Source organism: Cricetulus griseus, assembly GCF_003668045.3.
Source record: "Cricetulus griseus strain 17A/GY chromosome 1 unlocalized genomic scaffold, alternate assembly CriGri-PICRH-1.0 chr1_0, whole genome shotgun sequence".
Lineage (NCBI taxonomy): Eukaryota > Metazoa > Chordata > Mammalia > Rodentia > Cricetidae > Cricetulus > Cricetulus griseus.
The window spans coordinates 13,236,513-13,256,050 of record NW_023276806.1 but is presented as its reverse complement, the minus strand read 5'-3'; the positions used below and the strand labels follow the sequence as shown (position 1 = coordinate 13,256,050).

Sequence of the window (19,538 nt, the reverse complement as noted above, 5' to 3'; positions counted from 1 at the left end):
TTTGAAAATACATTCATGTGTTGTGTCCCTTAACCACGAGGAGACATTCTGAGAAACTGTCCCAGCATCATGGACTATTATCTCAGTGCCCTGTGTTTGCAGCTTCCAAATCACATCTACAGAACAGGATCAGGTATCTCCGGTTTCAGAGTAGGACATGCGTACACTTACAAGTTGAGATGGCAATGTAGGTTGGTTCCCAGGGTTGGGAAGAGGTACTTATTGCAAAGAATGGCCAGGCATGTTTGTTTGAGGCAATTATAGTCTTGCCCTGTGATTTAGTAGAAAAGGGGAAATAAGTTTCCTAATGGAGGAAGAGAATGCGTTAGAAACCGAGGACTGAGAACTACAGGATACGATCATACACAAGGCTCAGGTCGGAGGACGGCCTGAAACCACTTCAACACTTGCCTGAACAATATAGACCTGATTGCAAAGGAAGAAAAAAGGAAAACTGTTGACAATTTTTCATGACCAAAAGTGACGGTGAAGAGTGTTCACAATGGTACTGGGTGGAGGGAGAATAAAGCTTGGAGCTGTTTCTCTTTCTCACCCTTCTCCAGTCTATTCTTTTTGATAGCTACTGTGAGCCTTTCAAAACAAAATCCAATCTCCCCGCCCCTTCTCTTCCAGGCGTTGTCTCTCACAGCTCCCACTTAGCACCGCCCACCTAGCCCAACCGCTACCTCCTGGGGTTTACATCAGACCGGAGCCGCCCAGCTTGTCTCCCCTCCTAGAACAGTGAAAGAGACCCTCAAATCATAGACGGCACCTGTCACTCCTCTGCTCTGAAGTCTCCATGGCGTCCCTTCTGAGTCAGAGTAAACCTGCATGACTCAGAGCAAAGTCAGATTATACACACAGAGTTCATCTCCCTGTCACACGGAGTCTGCTCACTGGTGGGGCACTCCACTCCTAGAGATCTTTCTCCATCTGTCCACAGGGCTCCTGCCTCACTTCCTGAAGGTGGGAAATTTATCCCTTCTCTCAGTGAGTCTGCACCATCACCCTTCCTACTTCCCTTCTCTATTTTTCCTCTTAGCATTTATGAGCTTGTAACATGTTAAATACCCACACATAATCCTATTTGGCGTAGCACTCTATCTGGAGCTCCTGGTCCACTATGTCCTATGGTTTGCACACGCTGCTACAGTTAGAATACCATCCTGGGAATAGCCATCTGGTCTCCGATAAGAGAACTTCCCCATCACAAGGTGACTAAAACACTTGCCTAGTGAATAATGATAATGGATAAAAACAAACACGAGCGTGCAACTGTGCACCAAGTAACTTCAGAACCTTAACTATATTCCAGGAGGCCCTAGAAGAATCTATCTCTATTGCTAGGTTAGTAAGGGGATACGTTCCTAACAGTGACTTAAAAGTACTCCAAACATTGCTTTAGGTGCTAAAATAGTGGGACTGCAGGTGATGTTTTTAAAGTTAACACCTTTTTTCGTTATTTACTTGTTTACTTTGTTGTTGTTATTTTGATTTGTTTTCTGGTCTCACGATCCTCGTGCTCCTCCAGTCTCCCTAGTTGTGGGTGTCAGCGGGCCCGGACCAGGCCCTCAAACATTTCAATACTGAAGTTATATTATGTGCGCGTGTATGCTTTGCACACCTGTAAGCGTTTGTGCACGATCGAGCAATCATAAAACCTGGAGCAGCAGCACAACAACAGGAAATCGTTGCGCAACATCTGGAAAAGAGAAGCAAAGCAGAGGACCTGACGGCGGACTCGGCCCACGCTCCACCCAAATGCGGAGTCTGCGAGGGCGGGGAGATCCCGCTAAACTGAGCGGCCACGGCCCCGCCCACGGAAACGAGTCCTTCTCGGCAGACCAATCCGCAACCTTATGCAAATAGATCCTGGGCGTGGCTAGAGAGGCGGCCCCTGTCGGCGAAGCCACTCCGGAAGAAGGAGCGAGAACCGCGGGCTAGCACTGATTGGCTGGCCCTATTGGGGGCGGGGGCTGACGGTAGACCCGCCCCTGGAGGGTGGAGCCTGAGCTAGGCCTTCCAGCCTAGGGACGGGGAGGGGGCGTGGCGAGCGAGGCTCCGCAGGCCTCAGGGGCGGAGCCGGAAGTGGGGCGCTGAGATTCCGCACCTCCGCGTTCCGGGAGCCGGCCGGCGGTTCCCCCGGATCTGGTCCTGGTCCCCCAGAGTCACCGGTGGCCTGCGTCCCGGAGACCGGAGGCTTCAGCCTGGGCGGGGCGGCGCGGCGCGGGCCGGAAGGACGCCATCCCGGCCCTGGCCATGGAGGCTCCTGCGCCGTCCCTAACCGAGGAGGACCTCACTGAAGTGAAGAAGGACGTGAGTAGCTCGGCGGGCGAGCGGGGCGGGCGGAGGAAAGCGGAAACCCGAAACCCGGAGCCGAGCGACCGGGAGCTTGGTGTCGGAAGAAGGCTGGATCGGGGCCCGGGGCCGGCTTGGGTGTTTGTGTGCCCTCCGCTCCCCGCCGGGGGCTCCCCATCCTGCCGACCCCCGCCCGCCTCACCCCGCGGGAGCCGCTAGGCCAGCGCCGCCCGGGGTCCCCAGGCAGGAGCGGCCGGGTGAAGCTCGCCCAGCTGGAAGCGCAGCCCGGAATTCCCCGCCGTCAGACGCCCACGCATTTCAATGCAGGGGGGTGTGCGAGCGTCGAGCGAGGCTCGGCTGCCAGGCACACGTTTGAAAACAGTCAGCGGCTGCCTCGCACGCCTGTGCTGAGACCGGGCGGAACGGCACAGGCACCTTACTTAGAGTTTGTGACCCGAGGCACGATGCGCTCGCTTCCTTTCTTCTCTTACTCCAGTTACGAGTTTTGCCAGAAAGTCAGATAAGCGCCACTTAGATCATATACGTGGATTCACGTTAAAGACAGTAACTCGTTCTTTGCTTAGCACCGTAGGTAGTGCTGTTGGAAAACCGTCTTTGCGAACTTGAGAGCAAGTTGTTGAGGTCGTTTCTGCTTCAGATCCCTGTTTCTGCCGTACTTTATCCCTTGTAAGGTTTATTGCATTGCACCCATGATTAAAATTGGCGTAGTTGAGTGGGGTTCGTGCCCCACGTAGTTCCCTTGTTCGGTGTTGTTGGTAGGGCACATCCTGTCCAGAGAGCTTCTTCACATTCTACTTGGGACTAGGTCTTTCATAGCTACCATAGTCTTATTTAAGATGCCAGTAAAACCATGTACTAAAGTATGGCGGCTATGCTTCCAGTTCCGTTTCACACGGTTTTGAATTTTCTCACAATACCTGTAAAGAAGAGAATTGCTTTTCATTTTATAGCTGGCAGAGCAGGACAAGACCTGTCTGTGGACACACATGAGTACTGCAGACCTTTGTCACTGCCCAGTTGGTTCGTTATGACATTAACAGTTTAGCCCTGTATCAGATGTTCACAACTGTAGAGAAACTATGCATGAGCTTCAAGGTGTCTATAGAACGTATTTTTCCTCAGATATCCTATTATTAAAGCTGCTCATGACAAGCTTAAAAATTTGTCGACATAACTTGAACCTCCTTCTTTCTCAACCTCAGACCTCTATTCCAAGTGTTTTCTAGGAATCAAGTTTTAATATTATACAAGTTATTCTTACATTTTCAAAAATGGAGCTTTTCAATACCCCTGCCAGACTTCGTGCTGTTCCTCCTGTACTATCTGTCCTGATAAATAATGGGAAGTTGTGCACATGATACTGTTTTCAGGGTCTCCTTTCTGTGGCTTCTGTTGCCTGTGGTCAGCCATGGTCCAAAGATATTGGACGGGAATTTGACAAGTTACATGGTACAAATTGAGCACTGCTCTAAGTAGCATGATAATCTTGTACCACTCACTGCATCTGACCAGGGGCATGAGTCACACCTCATCCCTAGTCTATCACACTGTGAGCTTTTCCTGCCTGTTGGCAGCTGCCTTGACTATGAGATGAGTTTTTATGGCAGAGAGCTTGGGTATGAGATTTGTACCTTGAGTTTCAGACATCCCCTGAGTCTTGGGGACCATTGTCCAGCTGCTGATCCCCCGGGACACCTGTGTAAAGTGGGGCACAAATAATGTGTACCTCAAAGAAGTCGACCAAGTTTGACGAGCACATGTTTTAAAAGTACTCACGAAACCAGTCAGTCCTCTAAACAAGGTGAACCATGGAACAGAGAGAGCCGCCTGAGTGCGACCCTCATATTTAAGGTCTTGCTACATCACTGACCATACCCTAGTGTGCGTGCTCTGCGTTACCTGTGTCAGCACCCAAGAGGGCATGGCTGACATTTCCCCTATAATTCCCCTTTTAGTCTAAAAGAGGATTAAAACTTAACAGTGTAAATTATCTATTATAAACAATCATAAGGGTAAATTACATGAGGTTATAATAATCTACTAATGTCACATCTTAACTATAACTATCCCAACTAAACCTTAAAGTCATCCGAAAGAGATGTCCAAGCTTGAACACCTCCTTCCAAACCCAGCCTTAAATAATAGCAGACTAGGTGTAAACAGTGGGGAAAGGGGATGCAGTGTTCTCCATGCTACTTCCTGCTGAACTGGGATGACAGTGACAACCCCGTGGGGTCCTGTGGGAAGAAATGTTAGTGTAATGAAAGTCCTGAATGTGTTATATCCAGTCCATGTTTGGTGGGAGGTGCCTGATTGAAGGTCCAGGTTGAAGTCCTTGTCTCTATTGAAGTTCTTGTGTTGATTGAAGTCAGTACCCGAAGTTCTGGCCAGAGTGTCAGCTGAAATAAGTAAGATGGATCCAGTGCAATTGAGGAGGTGTGGCCCATTTTCTTTCTGGAGCATCCAGGGGTTGCTGTCAACAGGTCTTCATTGGCTGTGTGGGACTCAAAAATAAATGTTAGCAGAGAAATATTTGCTTGTATATGTATGCATACCGGGAAAGGCAACCATGGGAAAATAAGAATTATGAAAGGATGTACACCTTGAGAGAAAAAGGCCAAGAAAAGACAAATGACAGTCCCTGATCTTTCCTCTATTCTGTATTACATCAATTGACTTCTTGATATAGTACAGAAACTCTGAAGTTTAACAAAGTGCTTGGATTTAGAGGAGGAAAGCCAAATCCACCTCTAAAGCCAGCATTGGTTTAATTGAATAGGGACTAGGAAATAAAGAGAAACCCAGCGCCTGTGAAGTAATTTACATCTTGGTGTCTTCAGGCACCATTATTGTAATGGATAATGCAGGAACTGGCTCCCTACACTTTTGTTTGATGGTTATAGCTACCTTTTCTTCTTAAGTATCTACCCATGCAGTGTCCTTTGCCTTCAGGAGATGAGTTTTCCTGTGAAGATAAAAGAAAAACCCTTTCCTTTGGGAGGTTTCTATACAGTTTATGAGATACACCTTGGTATGTTACCTGTCATTCTTCCTCATTGAGAGGTTTTTCGTTTTTGACTCGAATTTTGATTAACTTTGATGGTATCCAAATTTTTCTTCTCCTGTGGAAACAAAGGCGAAACCCCTTCCCCAACGTAACACATGTCCTGGTTTCCATACAGAGATTAGTACATCTTTGAAGTATACCGGCTGATTCAGTTCTGCAGTTTTTTCCATAGTCCAGTGTCTTTCTGCAGCTGTTTGTCCTTTCTCATTGGCATTAAGAAAGTTTAGTGTTAATAAAGCATTATGCAACCTATGTTTGGGGGGTTTAGTCTTCCAAGCTTGTTTGTTGAGCATCTCCTTAAGTGTTCTATTAGATCTCTCAACCACTGCTTGTCCTGTAGGATTGTGTGGTATACCAGTAACATGCTTTATGTTATAATATTTGAAAAATTGTTCCAATTTTGTAGAGACATATGCTGGAGCATTGTCAGTTTTTATTTGTGCAGGTATACCCATAACTGCCATCACCTCTAGCAGGTGTGTAATAACAGAATCAGCTTTTTCAGAGTTAAAAGCAGTAGCCCATTGGAACCCTGAGAATGTGTCTATAGTATGATGCACATATTTCAAATTTCCAAACTCTGTAAAGTGAAAGACATCCATCTGCCAAACCTCATTTCTCCGAATGCCCTTAGGATTACAGCCTGCTGGCAGTGGAGTTTGGTTATAAAAGGAACAAGCAGGACAGTTTCTCCTTGGCTTGTTGCCAAGTGAAAGAGAAGTCCTTTTTCAAACCTTTGCTATTTACATGATGTTTCTTATGAAATTCTGAGGCTTCTAGCACAGTGCCAATCAATAAATGATCAATCTCATCATTGCCTTGTGCTAGTGGGCCTGGCAGACCCGTATGGGATCTGATATGTGTAATGTATAGAGGATTACTTCTGTTTCTGATTGTTTCCTGTAATTGTAAAAACAGAGAAGTTAATTCTGTATTATCAGGAACGAAATCTGCAGTCTCAATGTGTAAAATGCCTCTTTCTGCATATTGAGAATTAGTAACTATATTAAGAGGTTCTGTAAAATCCACAAGTACTATGAGAATTGCATATAATTCTGCCTTCTGTACAGATGTATATGGACTTTGAACTATTTTACTTACCTCTCCTGATTTTTAACCTGCCTTACCTGATTTGTTGGTATCAGTGTAGAAGGTAAGGACTCCAGAAGTAGGAGTTTTTTTATAATATGTGAAAGAATCCAGACTGTCTTTTTTATGAATTTAATTCTGTCAGTTTTGGCATAGTTGTTGCCGATCGTTCCCAAAAAGTCAATAAGAGCTATCTGCCAGTATTCATTGTCCTTCCACAAGGAGGAAATTTCTTCATTAGTTAAAGGTTTATAATTTCTGCTGGATCTTTTCCAGGCAGTTGACGAAGTCTTTAATTTGCCCTTTAGAATCAAATCAGAAATCTTTTCTATATATGTCTTTAGCTTTTTATTCTGTTTATGTGGCAGGAATATCCACTCCAATATAATATCTTCTCTCTGCATCAGAATTCCAGAAGGGTATTCTCTGGATTGTAAAGTGACCGGAATTCAGTCTAGATTAGGGTCTGCTAGATCCACGTGTGCATCCAGTATTCTGCTTTCCACCCATTGTAACTCTTTTTCTGCTTCAGCAGATAGTATTCATGGACTGTTTAAGTCCTTGTCCCCTTTAAGGGCCATTTTTAAATGCTTTAAGTCATGTCCTTCTCTACCAATAATCAAGACACAGCTGCTCCTGACACACCAATTACGTCACAAAGGAGGATGGGCATCGAAGAAACTCCTTATGGAGTTTGCCTTCAACATGGCAAGATTAGCCGTTTGGGCAAGAAACTGCTCTTGCCTGGACTGTTTGTTGCTGTATAAAATGGACATGCAGGACCCACAAGAAAGTGACTGCTGAACTTACAAAACAAGATGAACAGTCAGTCCTGAAGGGTTCCTGTTGAAATGGAGAAGTGTGCCAGACACACTGTGGCCTATGGGCTGAGGATGGATGCCCCAACGTTACAGAGGAACTTTGGGTGACTGTCCAGGTAGTGATGTCTCTGTCAATTCTAGAGTTTATATATTATCCTTCTGTGGTCTTTGATAGAGTTGAAGACAGATAGTTATGGTTATAGTTTTCTTCAGTTATTATAAGAGATAAGTTACCCTTCTTTTTGTTTAGTCAGAAGAGAAGATGATGGGGAAGTGCTTCTGTGTGTGTGTCCGTCTTATTGGACGATAAGTAAAGTACTGTTTGGCCAATGAGGAGGAACTTATGCGGGACTAGGAGTGAAGGAGGATTTGGGGAAATGTAGTAAAGAAGCGTTGTTATCCAGGCAGGAAGTGCCATAGCAGGGACACTCAAATATAAGCAAGAGCAAGAAGGAAGTCACCCCCCCCCCCCCCGCTCTTCCTCCTGGTCTCTGCTCTGGAGTCGCCGGCAACAGAGGGCGCCAGCAAAAAGTGTCTGATAAGTTTTATAAAATATATAGATTTATGATAATTAAGACTGAGCTAGCAGATGAGAATCCTAGTCATTGGCCAAGCAGCATTTGTACCTAATGTAACTCTCTCTGTGTTACTTGGGACCATAACGTGACAGAACTTGCGCGGCCGGGCAGAAAGACTTCTTGTTACACCTGTGTCTCCAATGCTCCTCCCCTTTTTCATGTTTATTTAATATGTCCTGGTTTTGGTTGAATTTGGTTCATCTTAACAAACAGAGATTCCATGGTACCCTGTTAATGTAATTTGGTTCTAACAGTTAAATTGAGAACCAAGAGAAAATCCTGTTTTTAAAATAGCTCAATTTCTTGAATGAAGAGAAATAGCCATAAAGTGATATTGTAATGGATTTTTCATTCATCCAAAACACTGCACTCTGACATGCAGAGTATACAGCATTAAACGGAACATTCCTGTTTCCTACTTGCTCTAAACATGTAAGTCATTAAAGCTGAAAAATACAGTACCATTCATACAATTATAAATTCAGTGAGTGCCATGAAGACAAGCCCCAGAGCATTGTACTTTGGCTAGGATGGTCAGATGTGCCTGAAATTGATTCCTGAAGGTTATGGCAGAGCTGGAGGAGGAGAAGTTGAGGGAGACAGGAATTTGACATGGATCTAAGCCAGTCAAGATCTTTGTAAGTTCAGAGTGTTGAGGGCAGGATGAAATGAGGAAGCTGGTCTAAGGAAACTCGTGAAGGACTTGATTTCTTTCTGCTAGAAGACACTTGCTAAGGAATTGATAGGATTTTTGTTTGTTTGCTTTTTTTTTTTTTTTTCTTTCATTAACCAGTTCATTATAGGCCCGGCAGAGTAGAGAGGGTAAGAGAGAAGAGAAACAAAGTTAATGGCTGACCGCCATGGAGAGAGGAGAAGAGACAGAGAGCTGTTTGTTTGACTTTTAAAAATCTTTTCTGTGGACCTAGGAGCTGAGTAAAAGTGGAAAAGGGCATGAAAAGACGTGAATAAATGCGTGTGGAGAGATGATGGTTTGGACCAGGGTGAGGGCAGTAGGCGTGGATGAAATAGAAGTCTGAGGTACATTTTAGGAGCATAGAAATAATGGGACTCGGTGGCAAACTTAAGTTGAGGAAGAGTAGGTATGAAGATCAGAAGAGAGCTTTAACGTAGAAAAATACAAGCTTGACATCGAGAAACGTGAGAACTAGCACATGAGGCGTTTGAGGCCCTATAAGACGTTTTCAGGCGCTGTCCTACAGTCCCATCATTTGGAGGCTGAGGCAGAAGGATGACGAGTTTGAGGCCAGGCAGGCTATGTAGCAAGACCCCAGAGGGGGTGAGGGGTGCAGAGAGAAGTGTCATAGACATCAGAAGTAAGTCAGCACAGTGTCGTACTTGCTCAGCAAGGACGTTGTGTCTGGAGGAAGGGGTCATCAGCTGTGCCCCTACTCTGAGAAGCCAAATATCATGAAGGTGGAAAGGTGCTGTCCATTGAGGAGGTCATTGGCGACTTTGGGAAGAGCATTGGGACACAGTGGAAATATCTGGGGATGAATTGGGAAATGAGGTAAAGAAGTAGGAACCTGGTGCTGCAAGGTAGGTGTGTCCACTCATCCTGGATGTTAAGGTGAGGTTCTCCAGAAGTGACCCACCAGTGACCTCAGTCTTAGACGATGAGTAGGAGCTGAATCAGACACATAGCAGCATGAAACAGTGTCAGTCTCCACTTGTAGATGGACCAAAAGTCCTGGGACACAGTACTGCCGGGTTAGTCTAGAGAGGTAGGTCATAGAGAATCTTGCCTGTCATGATCCAGTACTCACTGGTCATTGAATTTTACTGTCTATAAGAGACTAGGCTAAACTTGACAGGCAGAGGCAGGCGCATCTCTGTGAGTTTGAGTCCAGCCTGATGTACAGAGTGAGTGCCAGGACTACACAGTGAAACCCTGTCTCGAAGGAAGGGAGGGAGGGGAAAAGAGGGGGGGAGAGAGAGAGGACAGAGACAGAGACAGACTGGACTGAGACTTCATGTACATCACCCTAGTTAGTCTTCCTAGATGGGTGTAGTTCTTTATCCTTATTTTGTCAAAGAATACCCTGAAGGTACAGTGGTTGAGTAATTTGTACCATCTATCGGAGTCAGGATTTCAAGAGCTATTTATCTTATTCCAGAGTCATACTCGTTTTACTTTCTAGATTGTTTTTCAATATGGGTGTTTTGACACTATGAATGTATATATACCATGTTTGTCCCTGGGGTCCACAGAAGTCAGATCCCTGGAGCTAGAGTTGTACATCACTGTGAGCCTCCATGTGAACACTTGGAAGCAAACCCAGCTCCTCTACAAGAAAAAGAGCTATCTCTCTAGTCCCAGTGCTCTCAACATCTTACCTGTTTTGTGGTTCAGGGATATCCAATAAATCATGGGCAGAACACTGTTGGTATAATTTATGTGACAAGTCAAATTTCTGTTTTCTCCTGAAAATTTGTAAGAATCTAACAGATGTATGAGAGATTTGAGAAAGAAGAGGAACTTAGAAAATGTTGCTTTTCTGTTAGCAGTCCCTACAGAGCAGTGCTGGGTGATGGTGAGGAGCAGTGTTGGGGGATGGTGAGGAGCAGTGTGGGGTGATGGTGAGCAGCAGTGTTGGGGTGATGGTGAGGAGCAGTGTGGGGTGATGGTGAGGAGCAGTGCTGGGTGATGGTGAGCAGCAGTGTGGGGGATGGTGAGGAGCAGTGCTGGGGTGATGGTGAGGAGCAGTGCTGGGGTGATGGTGAGGAGCAGTGTGGGGTGACGGTGAGGAGCAGTGTGGGGTGATGGTGAGGAGCAGTGTGGGGGGATGGTGAGGAGCAGTGTGGGGTGATGGTGAGGAGCAGTGTGGGGTGATGGTGAGGAGCAGTGTGGGGGATGGTGAGCAGCAGTGTGGGGGATGGTGAGGAGCAGTGTGGGGTGATGGTGAGGAGCAGTGTGGGGTGATGGTGAGGAGCAGTGTTGGGGGATGGTGAGGAGCAGTGTGGGGGGATGGTGAGGAGCAGTGTTGGGGGATGGTGAGGAGCAGTGTGGGGGGATGGTGAGGAGCAGTGTTGGGGGATGGTGAGGAGCAGTGTGGGGGGATGGTGAGGAGCAGTGTTGATGGTGAGGAGCAGTGTGGGGTGATGGTGAGGAGCAGTGTGGGGTGATGGTGAGGAGCAGTGTTGGGGGATGGTGAGGAGCAGTGTGGGGGGATGGTGAGGAGCAGTGTTGGGGGATGGTGAGGAGCAGTGTGGGGGGATGGTGAGGAGCAGTGCTGGGTGATGGTGAGGAGCAGTGTGGGGTGATGGTGAGGAGCAGTGTGGGGTGATGGTGATCTGCAGGAGTGAGAGAGAACTGGGTGACTGGATGGCAGTGATTCTCAGGAAGATGAATGTAGTTTACCATTGAATTGGAAGTGCCTTGAGATGTCAAAGTGGAAAACATCTTGATCACAGACATAAACGTGAACAAAATGACCGTAGGAGTTTTTCAGGTTCATCTTTCAAATAAAATCTTTCACCCCACACCCACAGTATGTTCGGTATGTTCAAATGCATTCGGTGCTGACGTTGTTGCAATTTTCTAATTGTCTCCTTGGACCCCAATTTTGGGTCCCCCGGTCCTTTTCTAAAAGTTTCCCTGTTGCTTTTATTTATACACGTTTGATGACTGCTCCTTTGGGTTACAAGAAACCATTCCTCAGCATGTTGTAAAAGTCTTCCATGATCTAACTCCGTTTTCCTCCCCAGCTTCATTCCTTACCACCCTCAGATGCTCACTGTGTGGCTCGGCATCTTCCCTGCTGCACGCCTCCATGCCTCTGTAAATTTCCCAGCGCCTGCAGGAGTTTTGCACCTGCCCTTTCCTTGTTCTTGATCAGCAGTCATTCGTTTTGGAGCTGTATCACATGGTCTGGTAATTACTGGCTTGTGTGTGCTCACAGCTAAGCTTTTGCGTATTCCCAGCTAAGCCAAGAGCCCTTTTGTATACAGGGTTAAAGTCTTGTTCATCTTTTTATATTCATGCTAGGAACTTACACATACAAATTTTACTGTGTGGATAAATAAATGTATGTGGGGATTCAGTAGCTAAAAACCTCTGAGAAACCTTCACTGAGACAACTTTCCCACCATTATTTACTAATGAGGCTCTACTAAAATCCTCCACTGCCTTAACTCATTGTAACTCATTGAGTCAAATTCACCACCATGATCATTGTCCCTAACAGGATCGGTCACCTACTATGTACCCTGAAATTTCTATATGCACTTTGCATATATTAATTTATTACTCTGAACCATCACATGTGGAAACAGGTAGAGTACAGTTAAGTCACTTGCCCAGAGTCGTGTGTCTAGTGAACAGGAATGGATCTGAAATGACTGACAACAGATTATCATCACCATTTCTTAAGACAACACTGCACAGTGTGTGTATGAGCATCAGTGCTACCTCACTGATGTCTGCACTTTTTTGTTTGTGTGGTTTAGTTAAAACCAGTGAAGCCTGAGCTGGGCGTTGATGGCGCACGCCTTTAATCCCAGCCCTTGGGAGGCAGAGGCAGGCGGATCTCTGGGTTGGAGACCAGCCTGGTCTATAAGAACTAGTTCCAGGACAGCCTCCAAAGCCACAGAGAAACCCTGTCTCGAAAAACCAAAGGGGGGGGGAAACAATGAAGACTGAGGTTAAATGCATACTAAAGACTGGCCTGAACCAGCTTCCCTTATCCTAGGCTTTGCTTCAGTCTCCTTTTTCTTCATTTTCCCAGCAGTCGCTCCTGTTTCTTTATGTTCCTCTCCGCACATCCCTTCCCTCTCCCTTCCACGAAGACTGACCCACTGAGTTGTAGTTTTTCTAACTGATCTCAAGGTAGACACATACAGGCCCTTCCAGGGATTTGGGTTTTGAGTGTTTTTAGTGGTTTCACACTGAGGTGTTGTAATAATAAGTAACAAGCATTAGAAAGTTGCCAGTTATGAGAGTCCACACACCAAGTTGTCCTCCCTCGTCCTAATTCTGAAATTCAACTGATGGTTACTAGAATACAAAGAAATGTGTTTTATCTTCTCCCCTGAACTAGGGGACCCTGTGCAGACTGCTTGTCTCTGCAGGCCCTCCTTCCACCCATGGGTCTTAGTTTTCAGGTGTGAGGAAATATGAAACAGAACTGGGCAGAGTCTGTGAGAACTGTGGGCCCCCCTTGGGTCTTCCTGGACATCATCTTACTTAGTGCATTTTAAAGGGCTGATCCCTCCTGACGTCAGTTAAGATTCCTAACTAATAACCACTCACCACTGTGATTTTCCTGCATGCTACAAAGTAACATTGAGCATATTTTTCTTTTGTCTCTTAGGCTTTAGAAAATTTACGTGTTTACCTGTGTGAGAAAATCATAGCAGAGAGACATTTTGATCATCTGCGTGCAAAGAAAATACTCAGTAGAGAAGACACAGAAGAAATTTCTTGCCGAACTTCAAGTAGGAAAAGAGCTGGGAAGTTGTTAGACTACTTACAGGAAAACCCCAAGGGACTGGACACCCTGGTGGAATCCATTCGCAGGGAGAAAACACAGAACTTCCTGATTCAGAAGATAACGGATGAAGTGCTAAAGCTTCGGAATATAAAACTGGAGCATCTCAAAGGTGAGTGATGCTGTACAGCAAAGAGTTAACAGCGCTTTTCACACGTCAAAACTGACCTTTTTTCCCCAGAAGCTTACGGGTCAATTTATGTTTCTTACCAGATACATTATCACGTTACAAAAGTGATATAAACCCAGTTGGCTGTGTTTGTATTCACTTAACAAAAGTGCTTGTAGAAGTTTATCTCTAAAATATGCCATAAGCTTAATCCATTCAGAAATAAGCTCAGAAAACACCATTACATTGCATTTTAAGAAGAGGAGCTATGTGGCTTATGCCTATATTCCTAGACTTAGAATACCGAGGCAGGAGGATTGCCACAAGTTCAAAGCTAGCCTGGGTTACATTGTGAGTTCCAGGTCAGCCTGGTATGTAGAGAGACCCTGTCCTGTCCTAACAACTGAAGAACAATCTATAGGTGACAAATTTTAAGTTTAGCTGAGCTTTTGTGGTTTCTCCCACCAGGTGGCCAAAAGCAGTAATTGGCACATGCTTATAAGATTCACACATAAAGTATACTGAGTCTGAACCTAGTCTTTGTGAGAGGCTTAGGACCTGAGGCTGCCAGAAGAGGATCAGGTCACCTCCCATTTCACCCTCAGCCCACGGCCTCTGATAGGATGTCATGTACAACTGCCTGCTCAGTGTAAATGCCCAACTGCTCCTCCCTCCCTCCCTCCCCCACTTCTCCAGAGCACTGGGTCACACACACAAGCTTAGGATATAGCTGTGCGCCTGCTGCTCTTGACATTGGCAGTAGAGAAGTCAGTCCTTTAAGGATCAGCCCATAAGAAACTGCAATCTGTATGTCTTTGTTACGTCTCCCCTTCATGAGCTTTATAAAAAGTGTCTGAGTCAGGTTTGGTGAAATACACCTGGGACACTTAGGCAGAAGGGCTGTGATTTTTGAGACCAACCTAGGTTACTCTCTAAGATCTTGTCTCAAAAAACCAGTGAGACAGAGAGATGGGCCAAAGGGTGTATCTAATATTGAAAATGTTAGCAGAAAAGATGACATGCAAATTCACTTTTAGACATCTTTGACTTTACCTATGACTGTCAGCCCAAGGAGGGGCTCCTGTGCCTGTAGACAGGCACATGCCCTGTGTGTAAGTGTAACAGACAGTGTTTGTGTCCATCCTGTCCTGGGGTAATTGTCCATTAGACCTGTAGACAGGCACATGCCCTGTGTGTAAGTGTAACAGACAGTGTTTGTGTCCATCCTGTCCTGGGGTAATTGTCCATTAGACCTGTAGACAGCCACATGCCCTGTGTGTAAGTGTAACAGACAGTGTTTGTGTCCATCCTGTCCTGGGGTAATTGATGGGGAAGTATTTCTGTGTATATTTATCTTATTGATTGTTAAATAAAATACTGTTTGGCCAATGAGACAGCAAGTAGACGGGACTAGGAGTCAAAGAGGATTCTGGGAAATGTAGTAGAGAAGTGTGATCCAGGCAGGAAGTGATATAGCAAGGAGACTCATATTTAAGCGAAGGAGAAACAGGAAGGGCCCCTTTTTTTCCTCTCATGCTCCAGCGGCAAGATGTGATCCCAGCAAGGAGGGACGCCAATAAGGCATCTGATAAGTCTTATAAAATATATAGATTTATGATAGTTAAGACTGAGTTAGCAGATGAGAAGTCCTAGTCATTGGCCAAGCAGCATTGTACCTAATACAAGTTTCTGTGTATTCATTTGGGCCTAACTTGGGCGGGCGGCTGGCGTAAAGCTCACACGTGGCGGTGGGGCTCAGCAGTTTTTGGCAGAAAGATTTATCGTAACAGGTAATTGTCCGTTAGACCTGTAGACAGCCACATGCCCTGTGTGTAAGTGTAACAGACAGTGTTTGTGTCCATCTTGTCCTGGGGTAATTGTCCATTAGACCTGTAGACAGCCACATGCACTGTGTGTAAGTGTAACAGACAGTGTTTGTATCCATCCTGTCCTGGGGTAATTGTCCGTTAGACCCTCAGGACATGATAGAATTCTTTGGTGTGAGAACCAGGACAGGCACTGTCTACCTGGAGTTCTTACCCTGCATGGCTCACCTGTTCAGTGCCTGTTTTCTCAACCCTAACAGTAACAGCGAGTGTCTCAGGTGACCACTAAATCTGCTTAAGTGCTAACACCAGGTTACTCAAGAACCGTAGTTGCCATTGATTGGCTTGTAAGATTTGAGTATGTTCCTGATTACATTCTGTTTTTATCACGTAAGAGTATCAAGCCAGAATGCTACAGAATGTTGCTTAGATAAAATCTGAGTTCTAGGTCATTCTGGGCTGCTTAACACGTGCAGAGCTAACCTGTGCTACATGGTGAAACCCTCTCTCAATGGAAAAATTATGAAAAATTATAGGAGCTGCTTTTTTTTTTTTTTTAAAGGATTTATTTTTATATGTCCGAGCTATTTCCCTACACTTATGTGCCTGGTGCCTGCAGAGGCCAGAAGAGAAAATCAGATCTCCTGGAACTGGAGTTACAGATGGTTGTGATCCGCCATGTGGATGCTGGGAACTGAACCAGGGTCTTCTGGAACTGAACCAGGGTTCTTAACCTTTGAGCCATCTCTTGGCCTCCCCACCCCCAACCCCATCCTTCAGCCATTAACTATGCAAGTAACTATTGAATGTGAGCAGTGTGGCACTTAGCTTCCTTGAGATGGTGTCCTTAGCTTGAAAATGTAAATAGTAGTATTCTTGTCAGGAAAGCAAGTGTGTAAGTTTGATGAGAGCATCTATAAATTGCAACTGAAATCCTAGTGCTGAGCATCAATACCACCCTGTAACCCCAGGTCTTAGGAGGTGGTGGCAGGAACCAGCCTTGGCTCCATAGTGGGTTCAAGGCCAGTCTGGGCTACATGAGACCCTGTTCCAAACAAGTTGTCCTTGTATTGTAACTAGCTCACAGTCCTGGAGAAGTTGCTGGGTGGGAGGGGTGGGCATATTTTGGTTCCTTTCTCATTTGCCTCTGTTCTGTCGTAGGCCTGCAGTGTAGCAGCTGTGAGCCCTTTGCAGCTGGAGCCACCAACAACCTCTCTAGGTCCAATTCGGAAGAGAGTAATCTCTCTGAAAAACAGAGAGCGTCCACTGTCATGTACCACCCGGAAGGAGAGTCTAGCACCGCTCCCTTTTTCTCTACTGAGTCCTCTCTGAATTTGCCAGTCCTAGAAGTTGGCAGAACTGAAAACGGCAGCTTCTCCTCAGGCACACTTCCTCGACCTGGGGACCCCGGGGCACCCCCTCTGCCCCCAGATCTGCGATTGGAAGGAGGAACTTATGGAAACTCCAGTGAAATGTTTCTCCCCTTACGATCACGAGCTCTTTCACGCCAATGACACCTCACAGCCTAGTTTTTTTTTTTTAATAGTAATGAAAAAATGTTGTAAATGATATCATCTTTTTTATAAAAGCCACTGTAACAGTTCACTCACATTTGCTAAGTCTTTTAAATCACAGTGCACACATTCTCTGTAAATAGGATTTGTTAGATAAAGAAGCACACTCTGGGAGTAACTGGATGTAAAGCATGGTTTTCCATGTTGACCTTTTTTTTAAATTTTAGATGTTTAGTATTTCGAACTTTTTGTGTTTGTTATAAGACTGATTTTCTGAGACTATTTCTCAATTTGAGAAATCAGCTCCTGAGCTGAGAATAATGTTTCTTCGCACATTTATGTTACAAATGTTCAGTCTGACCATCTTTCCAATGACCTGGCAGTATGTTTCAGCAGCAGACTGTTCTGACCTGCATAAAGCCAGACCCTGGGAGAGCGGCCTAACACTAAGGAGAGTCTCCCGCTCCTTGGTTCTGAGAAACACCTGATGGCACTGAGCCACAATTCATTTTGTACTGCTCTTGCCCACTGATGTGACTGCCCTTGGATTTTACAGAATTTTGTGTCATCATTCCTACCCTAAAGAATATTGTCTTAAACCAGGCACACCTTTAATTCCAGCACTTGGGAGGCAGAGACAGGTGGATCTCTGTGAGTTCAAGGCTAACCTGGTCTACAGAGTGAGTTCCAGGACAGTCGGGGCTACACAGAGGAAAAAAAAACGAATGTTATCCCAATAGGATATTACTTGTAATTAATTGATATTACTTGTAATAGATTAAAAATACTTCTTCTGGGCCGTTTATTCTTTATCAGTGAATACTGCTTTATGGATAAAATAACTAAAACAATTGATTTTGGGTTGTGTGACAATCTTGTTTTTAATATTTGTATCAAGCAGCCACTAGCTACAACTATGTTTTTATTATATTACAAAGTTTGACTGACTTTACACATTTGAAAACTGATTGTCTTCATTTAAATTATAATTTTACATATTTCCTGACATCCACCTCCTATGTATTTCTATTATTTAAAAATTAAGAAATGAAAAGTTGCTATTAACAATAAAAAATTTTTTTCAAGGTAGTGATGTTTTAGAGTCAAAAAATTAAAATATCTGAGTTTCAAGTGTCTAACCCTTTATATACTGGTTTTTAAAACAAAACAGCATTTCAAAGCCAAATGTGGTGTGCATGCCTACAGTTCTGTCACTTGGGAAGTAGAACCAGGAGCATAGTGAGTTTGAGGTTATACACTTGAGTTCAAGGTCAGCCAGAGCCCGTAGTCATGAGGGTCTCAGCAGCAGGGAGGGGAGAGGAAGAAGAGGGGACATAAATTGACAGGATGGCTGACTCAGCAGGATATAATTTGATATTAAGGTCGTGGATACAGTAGTCAAAGTTACTTTTCAGGAATACAGAGTAACAGTATAAAAATCATACCTCCCTGTTTTTTTTTTTTTGTTTTTTTTTTGCTTGTTTTTGAAAAGCATGTTTTTTGTACAGTTGTGGGTTTAACAGAAAAAATGAGCGGAGTATTAAACACCTCCCTCTTCCTGGTTCACATACTTACTGATGTGCTGACTTGTTATTGGTGAACCAATATTGATACATTGTTAATAACTAAAGTCCATATTTGGGTCCTCCACTGTCTAAGTTGCAAGTTTTTAGAAATGTGTATTACATATCTGCTGCAAAAGTGTCATAACCAAATAGTTGATTTCACTGATGCAGCTGTTCAGCTCCCCCTCCATCCCAGCCCTAGCAAACACTGACCTTTTCTAGAACATCTCATTGCATAAGGAACAGAACCCCCTCAGGCATTTCAGGGTGTGTTCCTCAATGAAGAGGCTCACTTAGCATAGTACTTTAGGGATCAATCAGGCCAGGGTAGTGGCAGTTACTAAATTAGGTAGGCACTTTTTTTTAATCCTGCTTTTTAGTTTTTGTTTGCATTTTCACCTGTTTTAACTCTGTATAAGTATATATGTGTGTTTGTGCCTGAGTATGTTGTATATGTGTGCCTGTGTACAGAGGCTGAGCGAGTCGCTGTCTCAAAAAGACAAGATGGACAGCGACTCGCTCAGCCTGGAGCTCGCCATTTGACTAGACTGGCAGATCCTGGGATCCTCCTGGCTCTGCTCCCCCCCACCCTAGCCTTACAAATGCATTCCACTACACCAGCTTCTATGTGGGCGCTGAGAACTCAAATTCTGGCTATCATATGTCCAGCAGGCTCTTTTCTGACTCAGCCACCTCCCCAGCCCCTGAAAATCTGCTCCTTGAGTCTTTACTTTGAGTGCTAGAGATTTTCATCTGTCCAAGAGACCTTGCTACTTGAAAGTTTTCTGGAAGTTCTATTGTTTACTTGTCCACTTAGCTCTCATTCCTGGTTGGTTTGTTTTTGAGATAATTTCACAATAACCTGAGTTGGCCTCAGACTCTGTAAACAAGGGAGGCCTTGGATGTCTGAGCCTCATGCATTCCCTGCCATCTCCCCAGGACTGAGCACAAATACTGCACCACCACACCAGAAGTGAGGATGATTTGGGGGACCCCAGGACTTTGTACTTCGGGAACATTTTTATCTCTGTCAGTCTAGGTACTTAAATGGAACTTCTTTTAGGGACACTCAGACCTATTTCCCTATTTCTCATAAATTATAATCCAACGGTATCCATAGATGTAGTCCATGGACACGGCCAC

At 44.9% G+C, this 19,538-nt stretch overlaps 1 protein-coding gene across 1 annotated transcript; it reads left to right on the top strand.

Moving 5' to 3' along the window:
* The first annotated feature begins 2,078 nt into the window (after nucleotides 1-2,078).
* On the top strand, nucleotides 2,079-17,919 carry Bcl10 (BCL10 immune signaling adaptor). The gene is made up of 3 exons (XM_027395908.2): nucleotides 2,079-2,316; nucleotides 13,205-13,493; nucleotides 16,478-17,919. Exons 1-3 carry the CDS (start codon nucleotides 2,260-2,262, stop codon nucleotides 16,828-16,830), a joined length of 699 nt encoding a protein of 232 aa, XP_027251709.1. The 5' UTR covers nucleotides 2,079-2,259; the 3' UTR covers nucleotides 16,831-17,919.
* Nucleotides 17,920-19,538: the final 1,619 nt, after the last annotated feature.